This window comes from Pongo pygmaeus, chromosome 17 (genome assembly GCF_028885625.2).
Source record: "Pongo pygmaeus isolate AG05252 chromosome 17, NHGRI_mPonPyg2-v2.0_pri, whole genome shotgun sequence".
Lineage (NCBI taxonomy): Eukaryota > Metazoa > Chordata > Mammalia > Primates > Hominidae > Pongo > Pongo pygmaeus.
Genome location: NC_072390.2, coordinates 61339490 through 61358105, shown reverse-complemented (window position 1 = coordinate 61358105; position 18616 = coordinate 61339490). Strand labels below are relative to the sequence as shown.

Genomic DNA, 18616 nt, shown 5'->3' with positions numbered 1-18616 from the left:
GTTGAGTCTGCAGTGGGGTCGCATGAAGCATGGATCCACAATCTTCGGGCCACTCAGTCGATGTCAGGTTGGGGAGGGTAAAGCAGGTTTGGTGTGATTTGAGGTCCTAAAATAAAGGGACTCCTGCATATTTTGGGTTCTTGGCTGTCCAACCCCAGCCCCTGTCTCTAGAAGAAGGAAGCCTTGGACACCCTGCATCACCTCCTGTCACAGGCGGAGCGTGAGAGACACACCTCTCTCTGTGATCTGGAGTCTGCCCACATGCTCCCTGTGGACGCCTAGTCGAGTCCAGCATTGGAGGTTAAGCTTCCTCCAACACCTAAATCTCTGGCCCTCACTGACTCCTTATCCCAGCCACATTCCTGCCAGGGAAGGCAGGGAAAGCCTCTTTCAAGATGGTCTTTTGGGGAGAAGCCCAGGTCTCTGGGGTCTCCCTGAACTTTGATCCAGGCTCCAGCATTGCTAGGCACATGACCTCAGGAATGTCATGTCACCCTTCTGGGCCTTGGTTTCCTCATCTGCAAAATGGGGATAAGGATAGCAGCTCCATCAGTTATGGGATTAAATCACATAATGATTGTATAGCTCTTAGTGCCTCCAGCACTGGACACACCATTAGAGCCCAGTTAATGCCAGCAACTGCCCTTCCAGGTCCTGTTCCCTCTGCCTGGAATGCTGTCTCCTCAGCCCCTACATCCTGCTTTGCCAACTGCCACTTGTCCTTCCAAGCTTAGCTCAAGAATCACCCACTCCTTCCCTGCCTAAACCCACTTGCACCCTTTTCTGGGCTCCCACGGAACCTGGTGTCCACCTATCATGTGGCCTTTAACACCCAACCCTATAACCAGGGACCCGCTGAGTGGTCTCGCTCTTGCAGATTGGAAACACAAAGAGAACTTCTATTTACAGTAACTGATGTAATTGGCACAACATAACTACTCAGAAAAATTAGTCTTAAATGAAGGAATGAAGGCGTGAATGAAAGAATGGACTTGTGTGATTTTCAGGGCTAAGAAGTGGAGCGTATAGTGGTTCTGTCCATAGGCTCTGAAGCTGGGGAGCCTGGTTTGAGTTAGAAAAAGCTGTGTTACTTTGCGTAAGTTACCTAGCCACTCCACCTTTATCTCCTAAAATGAAAGATGAGGATGATAATAGTAACTACCCCTTGGGGTCAGTATGAGGAATAAATGAATTAATATGTTTAAAATCTTCAAACAATGCAGGACACATACTAAGTTTTATTATAAGGAAAATGTTATTTTAAAATATTCCTCTCATTTTACAGATGAAAAACAATTTTTTGGGAGGGGATGATATTCCTTGCTAGGGTCATGGGGCTAGTCATAGTCAGAAATGGGATACAGTTCTGGTCTTGCATTCTTTCTGTGATACCAAGTCATTTCTCTAGCTCGATAATATGACAGTAAACGTCTCCCTCAAAGGGGCTTGTCTGTTGTCCCACCACCTAAGATCTGTTAAGATCTGTAAGAGCACACAGTTGTTTGTGCTACTTTTGGAGATGCTGTGGGCCCTTCCATCCTCATCGTCATCATCGTCATAGCAGTGCGGCAGCAGCAAAGCCTTGCTGGGTGCCTGTATGTGCACGCCAAGATGCCCTGAGACTCCGTCCTGTTCTAGGCATGTCCTAGATGCTATTGCACTAGGAACAAGACCTAGGCTTGGAGTCAGACAGGCCCAAGACCTAGGCTTGGAGTCAGACAGGCCCGTCCTCCACCCTGCCTTGACCACCTAATAGCAGCAAGTCCCTTGACCCTCTGAATGCCTGGTTTCTCATTTGCAACACAGTGAGCCTAATATCTGCCACCCGAGGTTATTGATGTCTCATATAATACTACGAAAGTTCCTGGCATGCCACAGATGCTCAAAAAATGGTAATTGACTACAGACACCCCTCCCCCTCCCATGCTCAATCTTTAAGGACAATATAAAACCTGCCTTTCATAGTGGTCTGATAGACAGGGGTGTGGTTGGATCATAAAGTAGGTGACAGTCCTGGTCCTGTTATAGAATAGGGTTCTTCTGCACAATTATTCCTTAAACCCATGGCTTCTCCTTGACGAAAGGCCACATTCTTCACATGGCCCACCGTCCCTTATAGTCTGGCCCCTTCTTCCTTCTCTGCCCTCAGCTTGTACCACTCCCACCTTGCCTGTGCTCCAGTCACCTGGCCACAGTCACTCCTGGGTGCTTCCTGTTCTCATCTACCACAGGACCTTTGCACAGGATCTGTGTCTGGAACGCTCATGAGTTCCACATTCACCTGGCTAACACCCGCTTATTTCAAAATTTATTATTCATTCATTCATTCATTATGTAGTATTTGATGCGAAGAATATTTGTACCACATAAGTATGAAGCAAAACAATAAAATGAATATTTGTAGACCAACCACTTGATTTAAGAAGTTGAATGTTTGTATGGAGCCTTTGTATCAACTGGTGTGCTCCTTCCCATTCTACCTCTGTTTCCCCCTGAAGGTATAGCTACCCTGAATTGAGTACTTAATCATTCTCTCATTGTTAAAAACTGTTTTGTCATATGTAGATGTACCCCTGAACAATGTATTGTTAAACTATGCTTGTTTGGGGTCGTATTCGTTTCCTATTGCTGCTATAAAAAATACCACCAAATTAGTGGTTTAAACAACACGGATTTTATTATCTTACAGTTTTGGAGGTCAGAAGTCTCACTGGACTAAAATCAAGGTGTCTGCAGAACTGCATTCCCTTCTGGAGGCTCTCAGGGAGAATTTGTTTCCTTTTTCAGTTCCTAGAAGCTCCTTGCATTCCTTGGCCCATGGCAAAGCCCACAGTGGAGTATCTTCCAGTCTCTTTCTCTGACTCCAATTCTGTTGCCACATACTTCTGTCTCCCTGGTTGTCACATCACCTCTTATAAAGACCCTTGTGATGACACTGGACTCCCCCAGATAACTCAGGGCAATGGCTCCATCTCAAGATCCTAAACTTAATTGCAGCTGCAGAGTCCCTTCTGCCACGTAAGGCTGCATAGTCACAGGTTCCAGGGATTAGGACATGGACGCCTTTGGGGGCTATTACTCTTCCTACTATGGGGCTTTCTACAAATGGTGGCAACTTGCTTTTGCATGCAATATGTGTTGCATTTCTAAGGTGCATCTTCGAACATATCCCATGTTTATTTAGCCCTTCTCCTGCCACAGGACTTTTGCTCAATTCCTCCTTCAGACCTCAGCTCAAGCATTGCTTCCTCAGAGAAGTCTTGGCTCCCTAGAAAAGGAGATGCTCCCCTGCCACCTGTCCTCTGAGAGCCATAATCCCATCCTCCAGAGGTCCAGGGACTACCCAAGCTTGTAACTGCATTTTACAACCGGTGGTTTCTCTGCCCCATATGTCTGGAACTTCAGCAAGGCCTGTTGGCTGTACCAGTGCCTGATAAGGAGCAGAAGGACCACTGTCTTATCACCTGGCTACAGAGAACCTGCCTAGCTGGTTGCCGTTGCATCCCTCTGCCCACATGATCACCATCCCTCCCCTCCCCCTGCACCCTCCCCAGCCCGACCTATTGAATGACCAACCACCTTGGGCTGCCTTTTCTCTTCTGCAGGTGCAACCTGCCGCCCATCTCAGAGAAGTACACCATGGACGTGGGGGTGAAGACGGATGTGGTCACTGTGAACCCCAGCATCATCACAGAGAGGTTAGTGGCCCTCTTTCTAGAGCTGCACTGTCCAAAATGGTAGCCAATAGTCACATGCGGCTACTGGGCACTGGAAGTGTGGTTAGTCTGGAGATGTGCTGGCTGTGAGTGTAAAACACACACTGGGTTTCAAAGACTTAATACAAAAACAGGATAACATATCTAATTAACTTGTTATATTAATTACTTGTTGAAGTAATAGTATTTTCGAAATAGTGGGTTAAAGAAAATATAAAAACTTCACCCATTTCTATTTTTTCACATGTGCTTACTCAGACATTGTTAAATTCCATATGTGGCCTGCATTAGCTCTTTTGGACGGTGCTGGTCTACACTACCTTCACCTAGAGATGGGTGGGACAGCTTTCCAGGGTGTGACCAGAGCAGGCAGCTCCCTACCTGGCTGTGTCCAGGAGGTACTGGGGAGAAGCTCACACTGAGATCTCAGCTCTCCTCCTGGCTCCCCTCCTGGGGTTCATGTGGAAGGTTTTAGGGGAAGTGTTGAAACCCTAGCCCTGGGCATAGTCACACCAACCAGGTCAGAGGACATGTAAGAGGAGGGGACAGTGGGAGATGAGAGGAGGGGGTCATTGAATTGGATCAGATGCCCAGGGAACAGCTATTTAAGGGGTGGGAAGAGACAGCAAAGTCACCGAGTGAAGGAGTGCTCAGAGACGTGAGAGAGGGCCCAAGAGGGAAGGCTGCTTAATGTAAAGAAATGGGGCCAGGCGTGGTGGCTCATGCCTATAACCACAGCACTTTGGGAGGCTGAGGCGAGTGTGGCTTGTGGCCAGGAGTTCGAGACCAACTTGGGCAACATAGCTAGTCCCTGGTCTCTACAAAAAATTAAAAAAAAAAATAGGCAAGTGTTGTGGTGCACACCTGCAGTCTCAGCTACGCAGAAGGCTAAGGTGGGGGGATTGCTTGAGCCCAGGATTTCGAGGCTGCATAGAGCTATGATTGCACCACTGCACTCCAGCCTGGATGACAGAGCAAGACCATGTCTCTAAAAATAACAGCACACTAGTGTGTGAGAGAGACACGGAGGCTGCAGGAGAGGAAGCGTCTGAGTCAGGACAGGCAGCTGCATTTGGGGTTTGTCCCTGGGGAGCTTGGGGATGACAGTACAGGTGAATGGCGTGAGGCCTCTAGAGCAAGCCTTCACTCCCGCAGCCACTTCCCTGCTGAGCCTCCCTTGGGCCACCCTCATCCTTTTGGATTCAGCATTGCCCTGCCCCCTGCAGCCACACCCTGGATATCTGTCCCTTTGGATCCCAACTGCCCTTTCCTGCACCCACTTACAAGAACTCAACTGCCCCTGAGAGAGGTCTCACCTTCATCTGCACAGGTGCGTGAGGTGTCAGGAGGCAGGTGGCCTTATTAGTCCCTTCCGTCCTTTGCAAAGCCCCGGGGTGCAAGGGTGGGGAAGCGAGGGGCCTGGGGGCACGGAGGAGTGGGCGCTCACCTCTCACTCGCACCCTGCGTAGGTTCCACAAGCTGGAGAAGTGGCGGCGGCCGTTCTACCGCGTGCTGCAGGTGTACGAGAACGCGTCGGTGCTGCTGCCTGCCTTCTACAACACGCGCAACACCGACGTGTCCATCCGCGTCAAGTATGTGCTGGACGACTTCGAGTCGCCGCAAGCTGTCTACTACTTCCACCCGCAGTACCTGGTCAACGTGTCGCGCTACTGGCTCAGCCTGGGGGTGCGCGCCAAGCGCATCAGCACCGGCCTCATTCTGGTCACTGCGGCGCTGGAGCTCTGTGAGGAGGTGCACCTCTTCGGCTTCTGGGCCTTCCCCATGAACCCCTCGGGCCTCTACATCACTCACCACTACTATGACAACGTCAAGCCGCGTCCCGGCTTCCACGCCATGCCCTCGGAGATCTTCAACTTCCTGCACTTGCACAGCCGAGGCATCCTCCGCGTGCACACGGGCACCTGCAGCTGCTGCTGATGGCTGCCGGCCAGGCTGCCCGGCAAGCGGCGCCTCCTCTCCTGCTGTCCCTCCCGGTGGAACTGGGAGCCCCGAACCGGGCAGCGTGGGGGCCTGGCGTTCAGGCTGTCTCTCCCTCCGTAGTTCAGCCCTGTACTTGGATCCTGGGGTGGGGAGGCAGGGTTAGGAACCGGGGCAGAGTCAGCTCTGTGCTGAGCCTCCTGGCCTGGCCCCCACTGGTGCGTCCGCCCAGTGCCTCCACCTGCCCTGGCTAGCATGCTGCTGGGCCACACCCCAAGATCTGGGGCCCTGGGGACGGCAAGTGAATAAAGCACATTTCCACCCAATTTTGTCATCCGAGAGAGAGCACAAACTTCAGGCCCTTGTTGCAGCTGAAGGAAGGCCCTACACAGAATGGAACTGAGAGTGGAGACAGGACACTTCACAGGACACTTGAGCCCAGTCAAGATTTTATTCACACTTTTGGTTCCTGAGTTTTATATCGAGGACTTAGCTATGAATTGCTAGCTAAATCTCAGAGCTTAGAAGCCAAGCCAGTGACTAGACCTTCCAGTGAAGAAAGTGATCTCAAGAGGTCCAGGGACTTAACAGCCAAGCCACACCATCCAACAGGTTCTTCTGTGACACCGAGAGATCTAACGCAAGGCCTGGGTTATGTCTTAGTCGAGACGTCATCATCTGAGAAGCACCACATCCTTTCAGACACATCCTCGGACAAACATGCAGTCTTGGTGCCCCCAGGTTCAATCCTGCGTTAGCTCTTTTGATGAGAAGGAAATAAACCAAACCAGCCACTTGCACTATGGCTTCCAAGCCAATGTTATTGACTCAATAAGTGCTTAGCAATTGGCTTCCTCTTTTGTCTCCCTATTTTCAGCTCCATTTAAACCAGGAGTTATTTATAAAGACCTCTTCCTCTCATGTCTCTGAATCCTGCAGAATCCTGCTGTATCATGTTCCTCAGTCGGAACCATAGGCTCTGGGCTGGAAAGCACTGACATGTCAGGCGGTGAGCTTAGCAGAGAGAAGCGAGTTGTGGCCTCCGACACCAGCATCACTGAGGCTTCTGCTGTGAAGGCGGGACTTCTCACAGCGGACCTCAGGGCCTGGGCTTGGGGCAGTCAGCCCGGCTTAGGCAGAGAGGGGTTCACATGTCGTTTCACATCTGAAATTAATTCCCTTTGCTTCTCCCTGTGGTGTTTCCACCATAAATGGGATGGTGTCTAAGAGACAGTGTTGGTGAACTAACTGCCTTAGAACTTAGCTTTGTGGAATCATAGGATGTTAGTGCTGGGAGGAGGACTTCAGCCTACCTGCCTGGCAACCTGTCTCCCTCCCTCCTTCCTTTCTCCCTACCTCCTCCCCTTTCCCCTTCCCTCCCTTCCTCTTTTCTTCCTCCCCTTAAACATTTCTGGAAAGCCTATTCTGCTTTGGTCTGTGGTTGGACTTAGGAAGACATAGGATAACCAAAGGCATTATCTGTGTCTTCTTGGGGTGCAGGGCCCAGAGACTATAGGCCCAGTCCCACATGCTGGGTGCTCTGGGAGGGTTAGGAGCTGTAAGAGTCTATCAGGGAGTGGGATCTGCTATCCAGTCACCTCATTTGACAGGCCCCCTGGCTGAGCCAGTCAGGGACGAGGAGCGCGCAGGCTTTATCCCAGGCCTCCAGGCTCCTGATCCAGGGCTCCGTTCTTGGCCAAACTTTTGTGTCTTGTCTTGTGCTTCCTGTGGGTGGGTTGTTGTGGAACCTGTGCCCTGTGCACAACACTGTTCTCAATGCTGACTCTCACCTGCATTCTGAGCTCTGGTCCTGGTTGGGAAAACCTCAGGTGGCTCTGAGCCTCAGTCTGCTGGTCAGGAATGTAGGGGAGTAGCCAAGGGAGTGAAATGATCCCAAACACCTGCTAAACCGGGAAGAACTGCAAAGGACAGTGGATGGTTATTAGTTTCTTGAGCTCTGCCTATTTCTCCCAGGGAGGGAATTTCTGGGAAAGATTCCAGTTAACTGAGATTTCTAGCCACTGCATGGTTAATTGAACCCAGTTCTTGAAACCATGGAATATAAAAACTAGGTTCTTAAAGACCATTTTGTTCCACTTAAGGAAACAGGCCCAGAGCAAAGATGTGACCTGGGTCAAGTCATGCCTGGGGCTCTACTGAGTGCCTGCTGTGGACAGAGCCCTCTACTGGAAGCCCTCTGGGTACTATTTATGTTCCAGATGGGCAGTGTTTGGGGGAGGCTCCCTGGTGACACAGACATCAGGATTCCCACAGCCGAGGGTGTTGCAGGTTGGAATCTGCCCCAGCCAGGGCCCTCGTAGGAGCTGAGGATTGGAGCATCGGGATCCAGTCCACAGAGGAGTTGGGACACCTGGCTGCTGGCCATATTCCTGCCTGTGGGTCTTAGGGCCACTCCTTCCTCTCCCTCAATGTCTCAGTTTCCTCATCTCTACAACTAGAAGCTTTGTAAAAATCTTCAGGGTCTGTACAATCTCCTTATTTTGGGGGGACATTCATGATGAATGGATCTAAGCCATAATTAATATTTCTTATTATAATAGCTAGCATTTGTCAAGCTACGTTAAGCACTTTCCCTATATTATCTCCTGTAATCATCATGAGACCCCTTTGGGTAAGGAGGCTCCCATTGTACAGATGAGGAGACCGAGGCTTAGAGCAATTCCAGGACTTGCCCTTGGTCAGGCACCCAATGGAGGGAATGGCACCCAATGGAGGGAACTGCACCCAGATCTGTAGAGCCCCAAAGTCTGTGCTCCAAACCTCTGTCTTAGCTTCCCAGACAGTGACACCAGAACACGAGGGATCCCAACCAAGATGCCCCTGCAGGATAGTACAGGGCCCTCCTCCAGGGACAAATGCTCTAGGAGGCTGTCATCGTCCGGGAAGCAGCCTGTGCTTATAGGTGCCTCTCCCTAACCCTGCCCCCTACAGCAGTAGCAACTTACCCAAAGTGGCATTGGAGGGGAACTGAGGTCATCGTCATATTTTTAAGGTGAGGAAAGATGCCCAGAAATAGCACATGTTAAGTGACAACACGAATGACTTGCCCAGGGCTACATGGCCAGCTTGTGGCTCAACTGGGACTCACCAGTCTCCCGACTTTGAGGATATAGTTTTTCTCCTGCAGCCAGTGTTTATAAGAAAAACGTTTTTTCAAAGGCTCAGAGAGACCTGGTGTTGACTCTGGAAGCCTTCTGCCATGTTCCTCCACAGCCCTGTCACCACGCCACCATGCAGTGCAGACTACCCATTGAATTATTATTTAAGGGAAATGATTCCCCGTAAACAAAACAACCATCATGTCTTCCTTTGTGCTAAACCCACTGCTCCAGGCTTGAAAGGCAGCAAAAACAAGTAAATGACTCAGTGCTTAGCCAAGCACAAAGAAAGGTGGCTCAAGGTCAGAGGCAGCCTCTGAGACCATTTCAGCAACGCTGCTGTGGCAGCTCTGCCCACTAATCACCTGGTGCCCAGAGACAGCATGTGCTCATCGCCCTTGACTTTGCTGAGAGCAGGGAGGAAGCAGAGCAGTGCTTAGAAACAATTGAGGCATAGTAGAGTGCTGGCCAATTTAGTGAGTGAATTGGTGAATAAATTATATTTATTGAGTGCTCATGTTGTGCCAGGCATGTTGCCAGGTGCCGGGGAACTAGCGATGAACAAAACGTCGTCCCTGCCCTCTGGGAGTTTGTGGTCTGGTGTGTGTGTGTGTGTGTACAGATGTTAAATGAAGAATCCCACAAACATACGTGGGAGCTGGTTGTGCTGAACACTGTCAAATCCAGTCTCAGGAACAGTTATCTGGGAGAGGAGGAGGAGGGGATGACCAAAGTCAGTTCCGAATTCTGAAGGTTGGCAGCATAAAAAGTGTAACCAGCAAAGCAGCAGATACTTCTCAGATATCATCCTTGACATCCGTGTAACATTTGACAAGGTTGGCCTCTCTGGTCTTTTTTGTTTGCTTGTTTGAGATAGAGTCTCCCTCTGTCACCCAGGCTAGAGTGTGGTGATGTAAATATGGCTCACTGCAGCCTCGACGCCTGGGTTCAAGTGATCCTCCCACCTCAGCCTCCCAAGTAGCTAGGACCACAGGCACATGCCATTACTCCCAGCTAATTTGAATTTTTTTTTTTTTTTTGTAGAAATGGGGTTTTGCTATGTTGACAAGGCTAGTCTCGAACTCCTGAGCTCAAGCAATCCTCCTGCCTTGGCTTCCCAAAGTGCTGGGATTACAGGTGTGAGCCACTGTGCCCAGTCTCTCTGGTCTTTCTAAAGTCCTCTCCTCTTCTGTTTTCTGACTATTCTTCCCTGACTTTTCTCCTGTCTCTCTGAATGCTCCTTCTCAGGTTCCTTTGTGGATTCATCTTCTGTGAAGCTTCCTCAGGGTTCTCTTCTCTTCCTAGGAGCATTCCTGCAGAAATCTCATCTATTCACAGCCTTAAGTATCTCCTGCCCTGGCATCTTAACCCCTCTACCTGCAGGCCAGTCCTCCCTAGGAGCATTGGAAGCGTGCTCACTGTGGCCTCCTGCATGTCTGTGTCTGCACAGCATCTCAGACCTCAACATGTCCTCAACTGGTATAATTAAAAGAACAATCTGAACTCAGAGTCTCCTCCTACTACTTCGTAGCTGTGTGAACTTGGGGGAGCTCCGGAAGCCCCTGGAGGCTCTGGACTCATCATCTGAAATGAGGACAGGATACCAACCTCAACAGCTGTTGCAGAGCTAAGTGAAATAGTGTTGTACAATGCCTAGCACAGTGCCCAGCACAAACTAGACACTAGCAAGCACAGATTGCCTTGGCCCAAAACTTGGATCACCTTTGCCTCTTCCTTCTCCTTCACTCTTTATGTCTATTTGTTCACTTATCTTGTCAGTTCCAACTCATAAACATCCCTTTAAGTCATTCCCTCCCTGCAAACCCTCTGCTACTGCCCTAACCCAGACCCTTCTGATGGATCTTTCTGCTTTCAGAGAATAACCTTCCAAAAATACCTTTTGTGGGGCCCATTGCTTGCCTGTACCATAAACTTCAGGTTCTTTGCCAAGTCATGCAGGGAATGTCCCAAGCTGGCTTACTCACCTTCCCAGAGATCCTCCTGCCACCTCCCTGCCCTATCCCATACTATTCCAGGCACCTTTTCACACTCTGTTCAAACACCTGGAATGGCCCTCACACTCCTAACTTCCTCTCTCCTTCCTTTTATCTGGCCACTTTTGCGGAAGTCAGGTAATGGTCCCCTGCATCCTCCCCTCTAGAGACCTGGGCTGGGCACTCTTTCCTCTGTGCTTCTGCTGCAACCATCACCGACTCCGTTAGGACATCCTCACAGCACACAGCATAAGGGCCCGTGTGTCCTTGATAGAAGGTTTGCCTTCTCCCCAAGGGAAGACACGATATCTAAGCTCATTTTGTATTGCCAGCACTGGCGGGGAAGCACATGCCATGGCCACTCAACACGTGTTTACTACAGTAATGAGGTCTCTGGTTCCTGGGGGACTCCAGCAGTTCAGCAGACCCCGCTAATAAACCGAGTAACACCTTGGGGAAATTGTCAGCTGAGGAGAGTCCTCTATTGATTTTTTTACCTAGCACATCCCAGGAAGGCAGAGACTCCTCCTGCCTGTCCAGGGGAGCTCGGGGCTCAGGAGGCTGAAATGTCTGTCTAGTGGGGGCTTATGGGCTCGGCTAGCCTCTTTTTGTTTTCTCTCATTATAATCCTGCTCGTCTGCTTTTTGCTGGCTAGCCAATCCTTTTTCCTCCAGTTTAAATGAAAGAAGGGAGAGACATTTTCTATGTTTCTTCTTGTCTACTTCTTCCCTTCCTCAAAGCCACACAAACGTGTCAGGATCTTACATCACTGTGGCTGAGGTGCAGCCTGGGAAGCAATGTAAGAAGGATTTATCAACGGTGTTTCAAAAACTAGAGGAACATGCTGAATGCTTTGGCTGGGAAACAGGTGAGCTGAGCTTTGCAGGATGTCTGCTCCAGATGCGCAGGGGAAGGCCAGGAGCATGGGGTTGTTTCCTGGGGGAGAAAAGGTGCTGCTTCTCTGAGCTCAATACATGCCCTGACCTAGTCTCCTCCCTGTAACCAGAGCACCCTCTGGGAAGAGGCTAACTGTGGCTCAGGGGTCAGGTGAGGCCAGGCGAGGGGTGCACTAGTGGCCAGGGTGTGCCTCATGCTATTGTTTAGAGGTCTAGTCAAACGAGGCCAGTCTGTGGAGGCTGATTCCATCCTATAGGGCATCCTAACAGACCAGTGTGATCTTCAAAGGGTAGACTGGATAGATCTACAGTGTGATCTTCAAAGGGTAGACTGGATAGATCTACAGTATAGATCTACAGTATAGATCTACAGTCTACCCTTTGAAGATCACATGGGTTTATTAGGATGCCCTGTAGGATGGCCTTCTGATGGCCTGCATCAGAATCACCTGGGTGCTTGTTAAAACTATGGACTGAGAACGTGGGGGAGAGGTGGCACCTGGCAATCAGCATGTGTGAGGCCCTATCTGTTCCCTGAGCATACAACTGCTTGTGGTTCAGAAGTTGCCACCAGTTGAGTGGCCATGTATGGCTTGAAATTCGGACTGGAGCCTTGAGTAGGAAAAGAATGAAAACAGGAATTTGGCACACAACCCAACTTCTGCCTTTTCTGTACATACAAATATAATATATAACCCACTATGTACCTAGCAACAAAAATCAAGTGCTTGGGAATCTAACATTTACAAAATTGGTTTTGCTTTAACATGAACAAAGATTTCTTTTTCATTTGTAATTATGGTAAAATACACATAACATAGAATTTATCATCTTAACCATTTTTAAGTGTACAGTTCAGTAATGGTAAGTACATTCACACTGTTGTACATTCTGTGTCTGGAACTCTTCTCATCTTGCAAAACGAAAACTTTAAACCCATTAAATGACAAGTCTTCACTTCCCCATTCCCCAGGCCCTGGCAATCGCAATTCTACTTTCGTTCTCTATGAATTTTACTGCTCTAGGTCCCTCATATAAGTAGAATCATATAATATTTGTCTCTCTGATGACTGGCTTATGTCACTTAGCATAGTATACCAAAGACTTCTTAGAATCACTTAGGTGCAAGCAGCTCTCAAATGACATTAACTGTTTTGGGTGTCCCTAAAGCAGAAATCTGATTTTTGTTTTCGTTTTTGCCTTGGGCAGTTGTCCTGGGCTGGTCGTTGGCCCCTGACTTCCTGAGACCTTGGCCCCTTTGCTGAGGGAGAGTGCAGACCTGGCCTTGCTCTGCCACCTAGGCTCCACCATCCTGGCCAGCATGTCCTGAGAGACAGTAGCCTTGCTGATCTTTTAGAAGTCTTTAGATATTTTCCCCTGCACAGTCTCTTCTGAGAACCTTTCTTTTTTTTTTATTTCAAAGGAAAAAAACCAAAAACAAAAACATACACTTCCATGACTTAGCTGTTGGCCACAAAAGCCAGAAATCAGTGACTCTCTCTTCAGTCGAAGATGGTTCCCATGGCAACAAATCTCTCATTTCCTTCAACTAAATGATCTGTTCAGCTTTGGGGTAAAAGTTCTGTCTTCTCTAGAATTGCCATTTGCAACCTTGTGTGTACATAGGAATCACCTGGAAGTCTTTATAAAATAATCCCCAAGCCGGGTCCTTAACTTCCCAGAGAATCTGATTCAGCAGGCCTGGGGATAGGGCCTGGTGTCCTTATTTTGAAAGATCTCATTAAGTGGTTCTATCTCACATGGTTGGGAGTCATTACCCTAAGGCAGGCAGTCTGTGCCTCGGTGCGGTGCGCGTTGTAGTCGTCTGAAGAGCTTTAAGAAATACGCATGCGACCCCACCCCTTGACATTCTGAGTCAGGTGGTCTGAGATGTGACCTGAATATTAGGATTTCACAAATTCTCCAGATGTTTCTAATGTGCAGCCAGCCTTGAGAACCACTATTCCAGGTCAGCAGTTCTCAAATTGGAGCCTGCCTCAGAATCTCTTGGAGAGCTCCTTGATTATGGGCCCCGCCCCAGAGTCTCATTTGGTGAGGCCAGGGTGGAGCCTCTCTAACAAGTTCCCAGATGATACCGATGCCGGTCCAGGGACTGCACTTGGAGGCTCATGGCTCTAGATGATCCTTTAATGAGATTGGCCCTGTTCTGCTGCCCTGTTCTGTTTCCTGGTTGGAGGTTGGTGGACCCTTCCTTCCTCAGTCTGATTCAGGCGTGAGACTTCTTAAAGGTACCAGCTTTTCTTTTTCTGAACATTTTAGCATTCAGATAAATATTATGACATATTTTTAAAGCAAAGTAACATAGATTTCTTCTCCCAGGGCTAGGAGCCTCAGAGTCTGCCTGAATTAACAATTTATCAGTGCCTAAGATTAGGATGCATTTTGTGATCTTAGCTAAGGGGTTGGTGGGTCTGCAGCAATAGGTTCAGCCTGTGCCTGGGTGAGGGTCACCTTGTGACCGGCGCTGGGTAGGATCTGAGTGCTGCACACTTGGCCCTCTAGCATGGGGAGGACCTGTCTGGTCCACCTGGGGGAAAGCCTGGTTTTCTGATGCAGACCCAGCCCTCTGCCCACCTCCACATCTGTGCACAAACATGGAAGGTAGCAATGAGGAAACACACCACAGCACCAGGACTGCCGTGAGCCCAGGAGCTAGGGTTCGAGCCTCACTTCTTTATGCATTTCCTTTTCTATCATACTTTGGAACAGGCTTGAGCTGAAACCAGAGAGTTAGTACCTGGTTTCTGTCTCAATCTATTCTCCCTCCTCCAAAGATGCCCCCAGCAACGTGGGCAACTTCAACCCCCATGAGAGCTCAGAATTCCACATTCAGCCACAAAGTTGACAAGAACCTCTGGAGATCTCAAAGACTTATTTAAAGTATAAATGGTTACTGTTTTACTGAGGCAGGGTGAAAACACAACTCACTTCCTAGGATCGAACCCAGCAAATTCACTCAGCCCCCAGGTAACCGAGGACTCAGTTGAAGGAAAATAATTTTGAGCTCCTGAAAATAGAAGCTATAAAGCTGTGTATCAAGGGCCAACCATTTCGCTAACATCATATATCTCATGGCATTTGCTTTGATTTTGAATTCAGTTCTAGTGAACTTGGTTCTGGTTTCTAATGACAAAGCAAACTAAGAGAATGATGACACGTGCTAGATAAAGCAAGAAGTGGCAGCAAATAGCCTAAATTGTGATGGCATTAAGAAGACCAAAACTAGTTTACTTGTTCAAAGACAGCTTGTCTTTGGGGGAAAAAAAAAAAAACTAAGGATAAGAAAATATGTCCAGGCATGGTGGCTCACATCTGTAATCCCAGCATTTTGGGAGGCTGAGGCAGGAGATCGCTTGAGCTCAAGAGTTGACGACCAGCCTGGGCAACATGGCGAAACCCTGTCTCAACAAAGAATACAAAAGCACACCTGTAGTCAGTCCCAGCTACTCAAGAAGTTGAGGTGGGAGACTGGCTTGAGCCCAGGAGGCAGAGGTTGCAGTGAGCTGAGATCATACCACTACACTCCAGCCTGGGTGACAGAGCCAGACCCAGTCTCAAAATAATAATTAAAAAAGACCAAAACTAAATACATATCTCAGGAACCATCAAGTAGCCTGAGTTCATTGGTCGTTTAGTGGGAAAGAGAGGGAGAATATGTTATAATAACCCCAGGAGCAACACAGCATTTCAGCTCAGTTCACCCTGTGACATCCAGGACATGCAGAGGTAAAAAAGCGTTCCAACACTGTTCAATACACTGTCTAAGAAGGCAGGGCTACGTTTTATCCACTTTAGAATTATTTCCATCCCCAAACACTTAAAATGCTTTCACAAAAGTCTTGGTGCTTAAAAGATAAATGTTCAGTGACCTGGAAGTTCACATAAATGAAACAGTTGATGATCTGATGATGCAGGATAGGTGAGATGAGTAAACTCACTCTTTTTTTTTTTTTTTTTTTTTTTTTTTTGAGATAGAGTCTCACTCTGTCACCCAGACTGGAGTGCGGTGGCGTGATCTCGGCTCACGGCAACCTCCGCCTCCCAGGTTCAAGTGATTCTCCTGCCTCTGCCTCCCGAGTAGCTGGGATTATAGGCGCCCGCCACTTTGCCCAGCTAATTTTTGGTATTTTTAGTAGAGACTGGGCCATCATTTTGGCCAGCCTGGTTGTGAACTCCTGACCTCATGATTCTCCTGCCTCAGCCTCCCAAAGTGCTGGGATTATAGGTGTGGGCCACTGCGCCTGGCCAAACTCACTCTTTTGAACTTAACATCTTCCCCCTGACATTGGAGACTCTCTTGCTACCTCTCTCCTAAGAAAAAAGGGCGGGTGGCTGGGGGACAAGCCCCCTTCCACCTTCTCACCTCCAAGGGACTTTGCAGTGTGGGTGACGGTGTGGCTGGTCATCCTCTTTCTGCACCTCTGATTCTGCTTGTGTTGTCCTTATTGTGTGGGGCAGGAGGGTCAGGGCTTCAGCTAGGGGTATGCTGGCTCTGCGGCGACTCAGGCCTGGGTGTTTTTTGGTGAATTTAAGAATATGACCATTTTTGGGGGAAAAGTGACACTTTTACTCTCCCCACACCTTCACCATCCATTTTCTTACTGGACTTTGCTGCGTTCCTGCAAGGAGGACAGGGCAGACAGTATCAACCCTCCTTGCCGAGGCCCAGAAAGATAGCATGGTGTGCCCAGGGCACCCATGGTGGGTGGCGGACGTCTCCTCTTGGGTTCCCAGGCTTCCTCAAGGTGGGAGGGACTGGAGGGCAGGGGATGGTGGCCAGTGTCCCGCTGTAGCCCTCTAAGGCACCTTTTTCTCCCCTCTGAAGTTGTTAGGCTGATCTGGAGTCTGCTCCAGGCCTGGGCTTCACCCTGGCCTCATGCCCTGTCAAGCACCTGTGTGGAGGGACCTGTTCGTATTCATTCCTCTTTGGGGGCCAAGCTCAGGGCACCCAAACCAGCAGCCTTGAGTGGCTGAACCTAGTGGGACAGAAGGGAGGCAGTTGTATCTGGCAGAGTCACCCAAGGCCACAAGCCTGAGCAAAGCAGGAGAGCGGGGCAAGCTGGGGTCAGGGACCATGGTGCTGGCCCCCTGCTGCTCTGGCCATGTGGGAGGCAGCTGGGGGGGTCCCAAGTGGCAGCTCCTGCCAGCCTACCCCGGACTCCTGAGCCTATTGTCCTGTACTCTTCTCCAGTGGGATGTCTGGCCCTCACTGTGGCTGGCTTCTGGGCAAGTCCCTCTGCTCAAGATCACTTTATGGGGCAGCTGGTGCCCCCTGGGGCTCCCACACTCTGCACATACAATTTAGGGACCTGGTAGGGTTTTGGTGGCCTGCAGCTTCCCTTTCTGGAACTGACTCACCTCCCATCAGAGAGCCACAACTCTTCTTCAATACAGTATTGTTTGAACTTTGAAATATATGCATTTGTCTATGTATTTTCTTAAAAATTAACACTGTATCTCAATAAGCATACAATGGATTGTTCAATGGTACAGTTTGGAACCAATCTCCCGCCACTTCCCTCCCCAAACAAAGCCAGGACAGACGCTGGAGTCAGCACGGGGGCTGTGGAAACCTTTTGCCCTGGAGCCAGGTGCCTGTGGCTGTGCCTGGAGATGGCTTCAGCCCAGGCTTGGTGTCAGTTTCCTGGCAGCCCTGTCCAGGAGCCCTCATGAAGGCAGCCGGATCTCTCTCTGAGTGGCTGGTGCACCAGCTCATTTCTGAGTGGCCTCCTGCGTGTGAAGAAAAAGCGGCCACGTGGCATGCCTCCCTTCCTCAGCCCCTTCCCTCCCTTGCTTTCCTCTCAAAGAGCCGAGTCACACTGCACCGCACTCCGTGGAGACTTTCCTGATGGAGAAGAGAAGGGAGGCCTGAGACATCCTTTGCTAGGATGTGGAGAAACACCATCTGTATGAAAAGCCCCTTGCTTGCTCTGCTGATTTTCTCCCTCCCCAGGGCCTGGAGAGAAAGGCTGTGCCATTCAAAGACAGTTTGGGGACATGGGGGCTGCAGGCCTGATTTTATTTTTATGCAAATTTTGTTCTGGGAGCAGTGGTTTATACAAACTCCTGTAGCATAATTCCAGCTTGTGTGTGGCTGTCCTTGAGTAGTGATTCTGAAGTGATGACTGTGATGCTACGCCTAAAAACATCATCAGGGTACTTTGTATCTGTCACTGTGTTTGAACGGCCCTCAGTTTCTATCTAATAAAACCAGTCAAATGGTTCATCTAGCAAAGACTCTTTGGCTGTGGCTGTGTGTGTGTGTGTGTGTGTGCGCATGTGTGTTTTTGTGTGTGTTTATGGGGATTGGGCTGCACTGGGCTGACAGCAGCACAGCCCAATGTGCAGAGCTGCCAGGTATTGTGAAGAGCCCATGGCCATCCTGGGCACACCTTTGGGCAGTGTTGGGGGCACATGAGAATCAGGAGACCTGTGGGTGGCTGGCAGGAGTAGCCATCTGACCCAGGGAGTAGGTGGGCTCACAGCAGGGGCTTAGAGCCCAGATCAAGATCAAGTTGAGTGGCATGCTGAATTGACAGTGTATGAAGGTGTACAATGACATGGAGAGAGGATTCTGGAGCTTCTGCAGGAGGACAGAGGGCCCCTGAGGGCTGGAGCTACCTGCCTTGAGGGCTGGAGCTGCCTGGGACAGGTGGGTTTGAGACGCACTCATAATGGAAGCAGATCCCATGGCTATGCAGACCTGCCTTTCTCTAAGCAAAGCAGCTCTATCAACGTCCAAAGTCACACTGAGGGCATCTGAGTACTAATTACCCATTTGTAAACAAACACACAAACAAAAAAACTTCGTTCAATGCCAATCTCCTTGAGTGTATTTAAGACAGAATTATATCAAAAGTTGTTTGCATTTATGTGCAAAATACCTGGCTTGAAACTGTTTGCCCCATGAAATGTAGTTAACATTGCTTGGA

The 18616-nt window shown here is 49.4% G+C and overlaps 1 protein-coding gene across 4 annotated transcripts in view; it reads left to right on the top strand.

Annotated features, from left to right (window-relative positions):
* Positions 1-18482, top strand: part of ST8SIA5 (ST8 alpha-N-acetyl-neuraminide alpha-2,8-sialyltransferase 5) — a 90211-nt gene extending 71729 nt beyond the window's left edge. For all 4 annotated transcript variants that reach the window (XM_054460947.1, XM_054460946.2, XM_054460949.2 and 1 more), the window contains 2 exons: positions 3606-3698; positions 5186-18482. In XM_054460947.1, coding sequence (XP_054316922.1) covers positions 3606-3698; positions 5186-5654 — 562 coding nt within the window. In that variant the 3' untranslated portion in view covers positions 5655-18482. The remainder of the gene's footprint in view (positions 1-3605; positions 3699-5185) is intronic.
* The last annotated feature ends 134 nt before the right edge of the window (positions 18483-18616 follow it).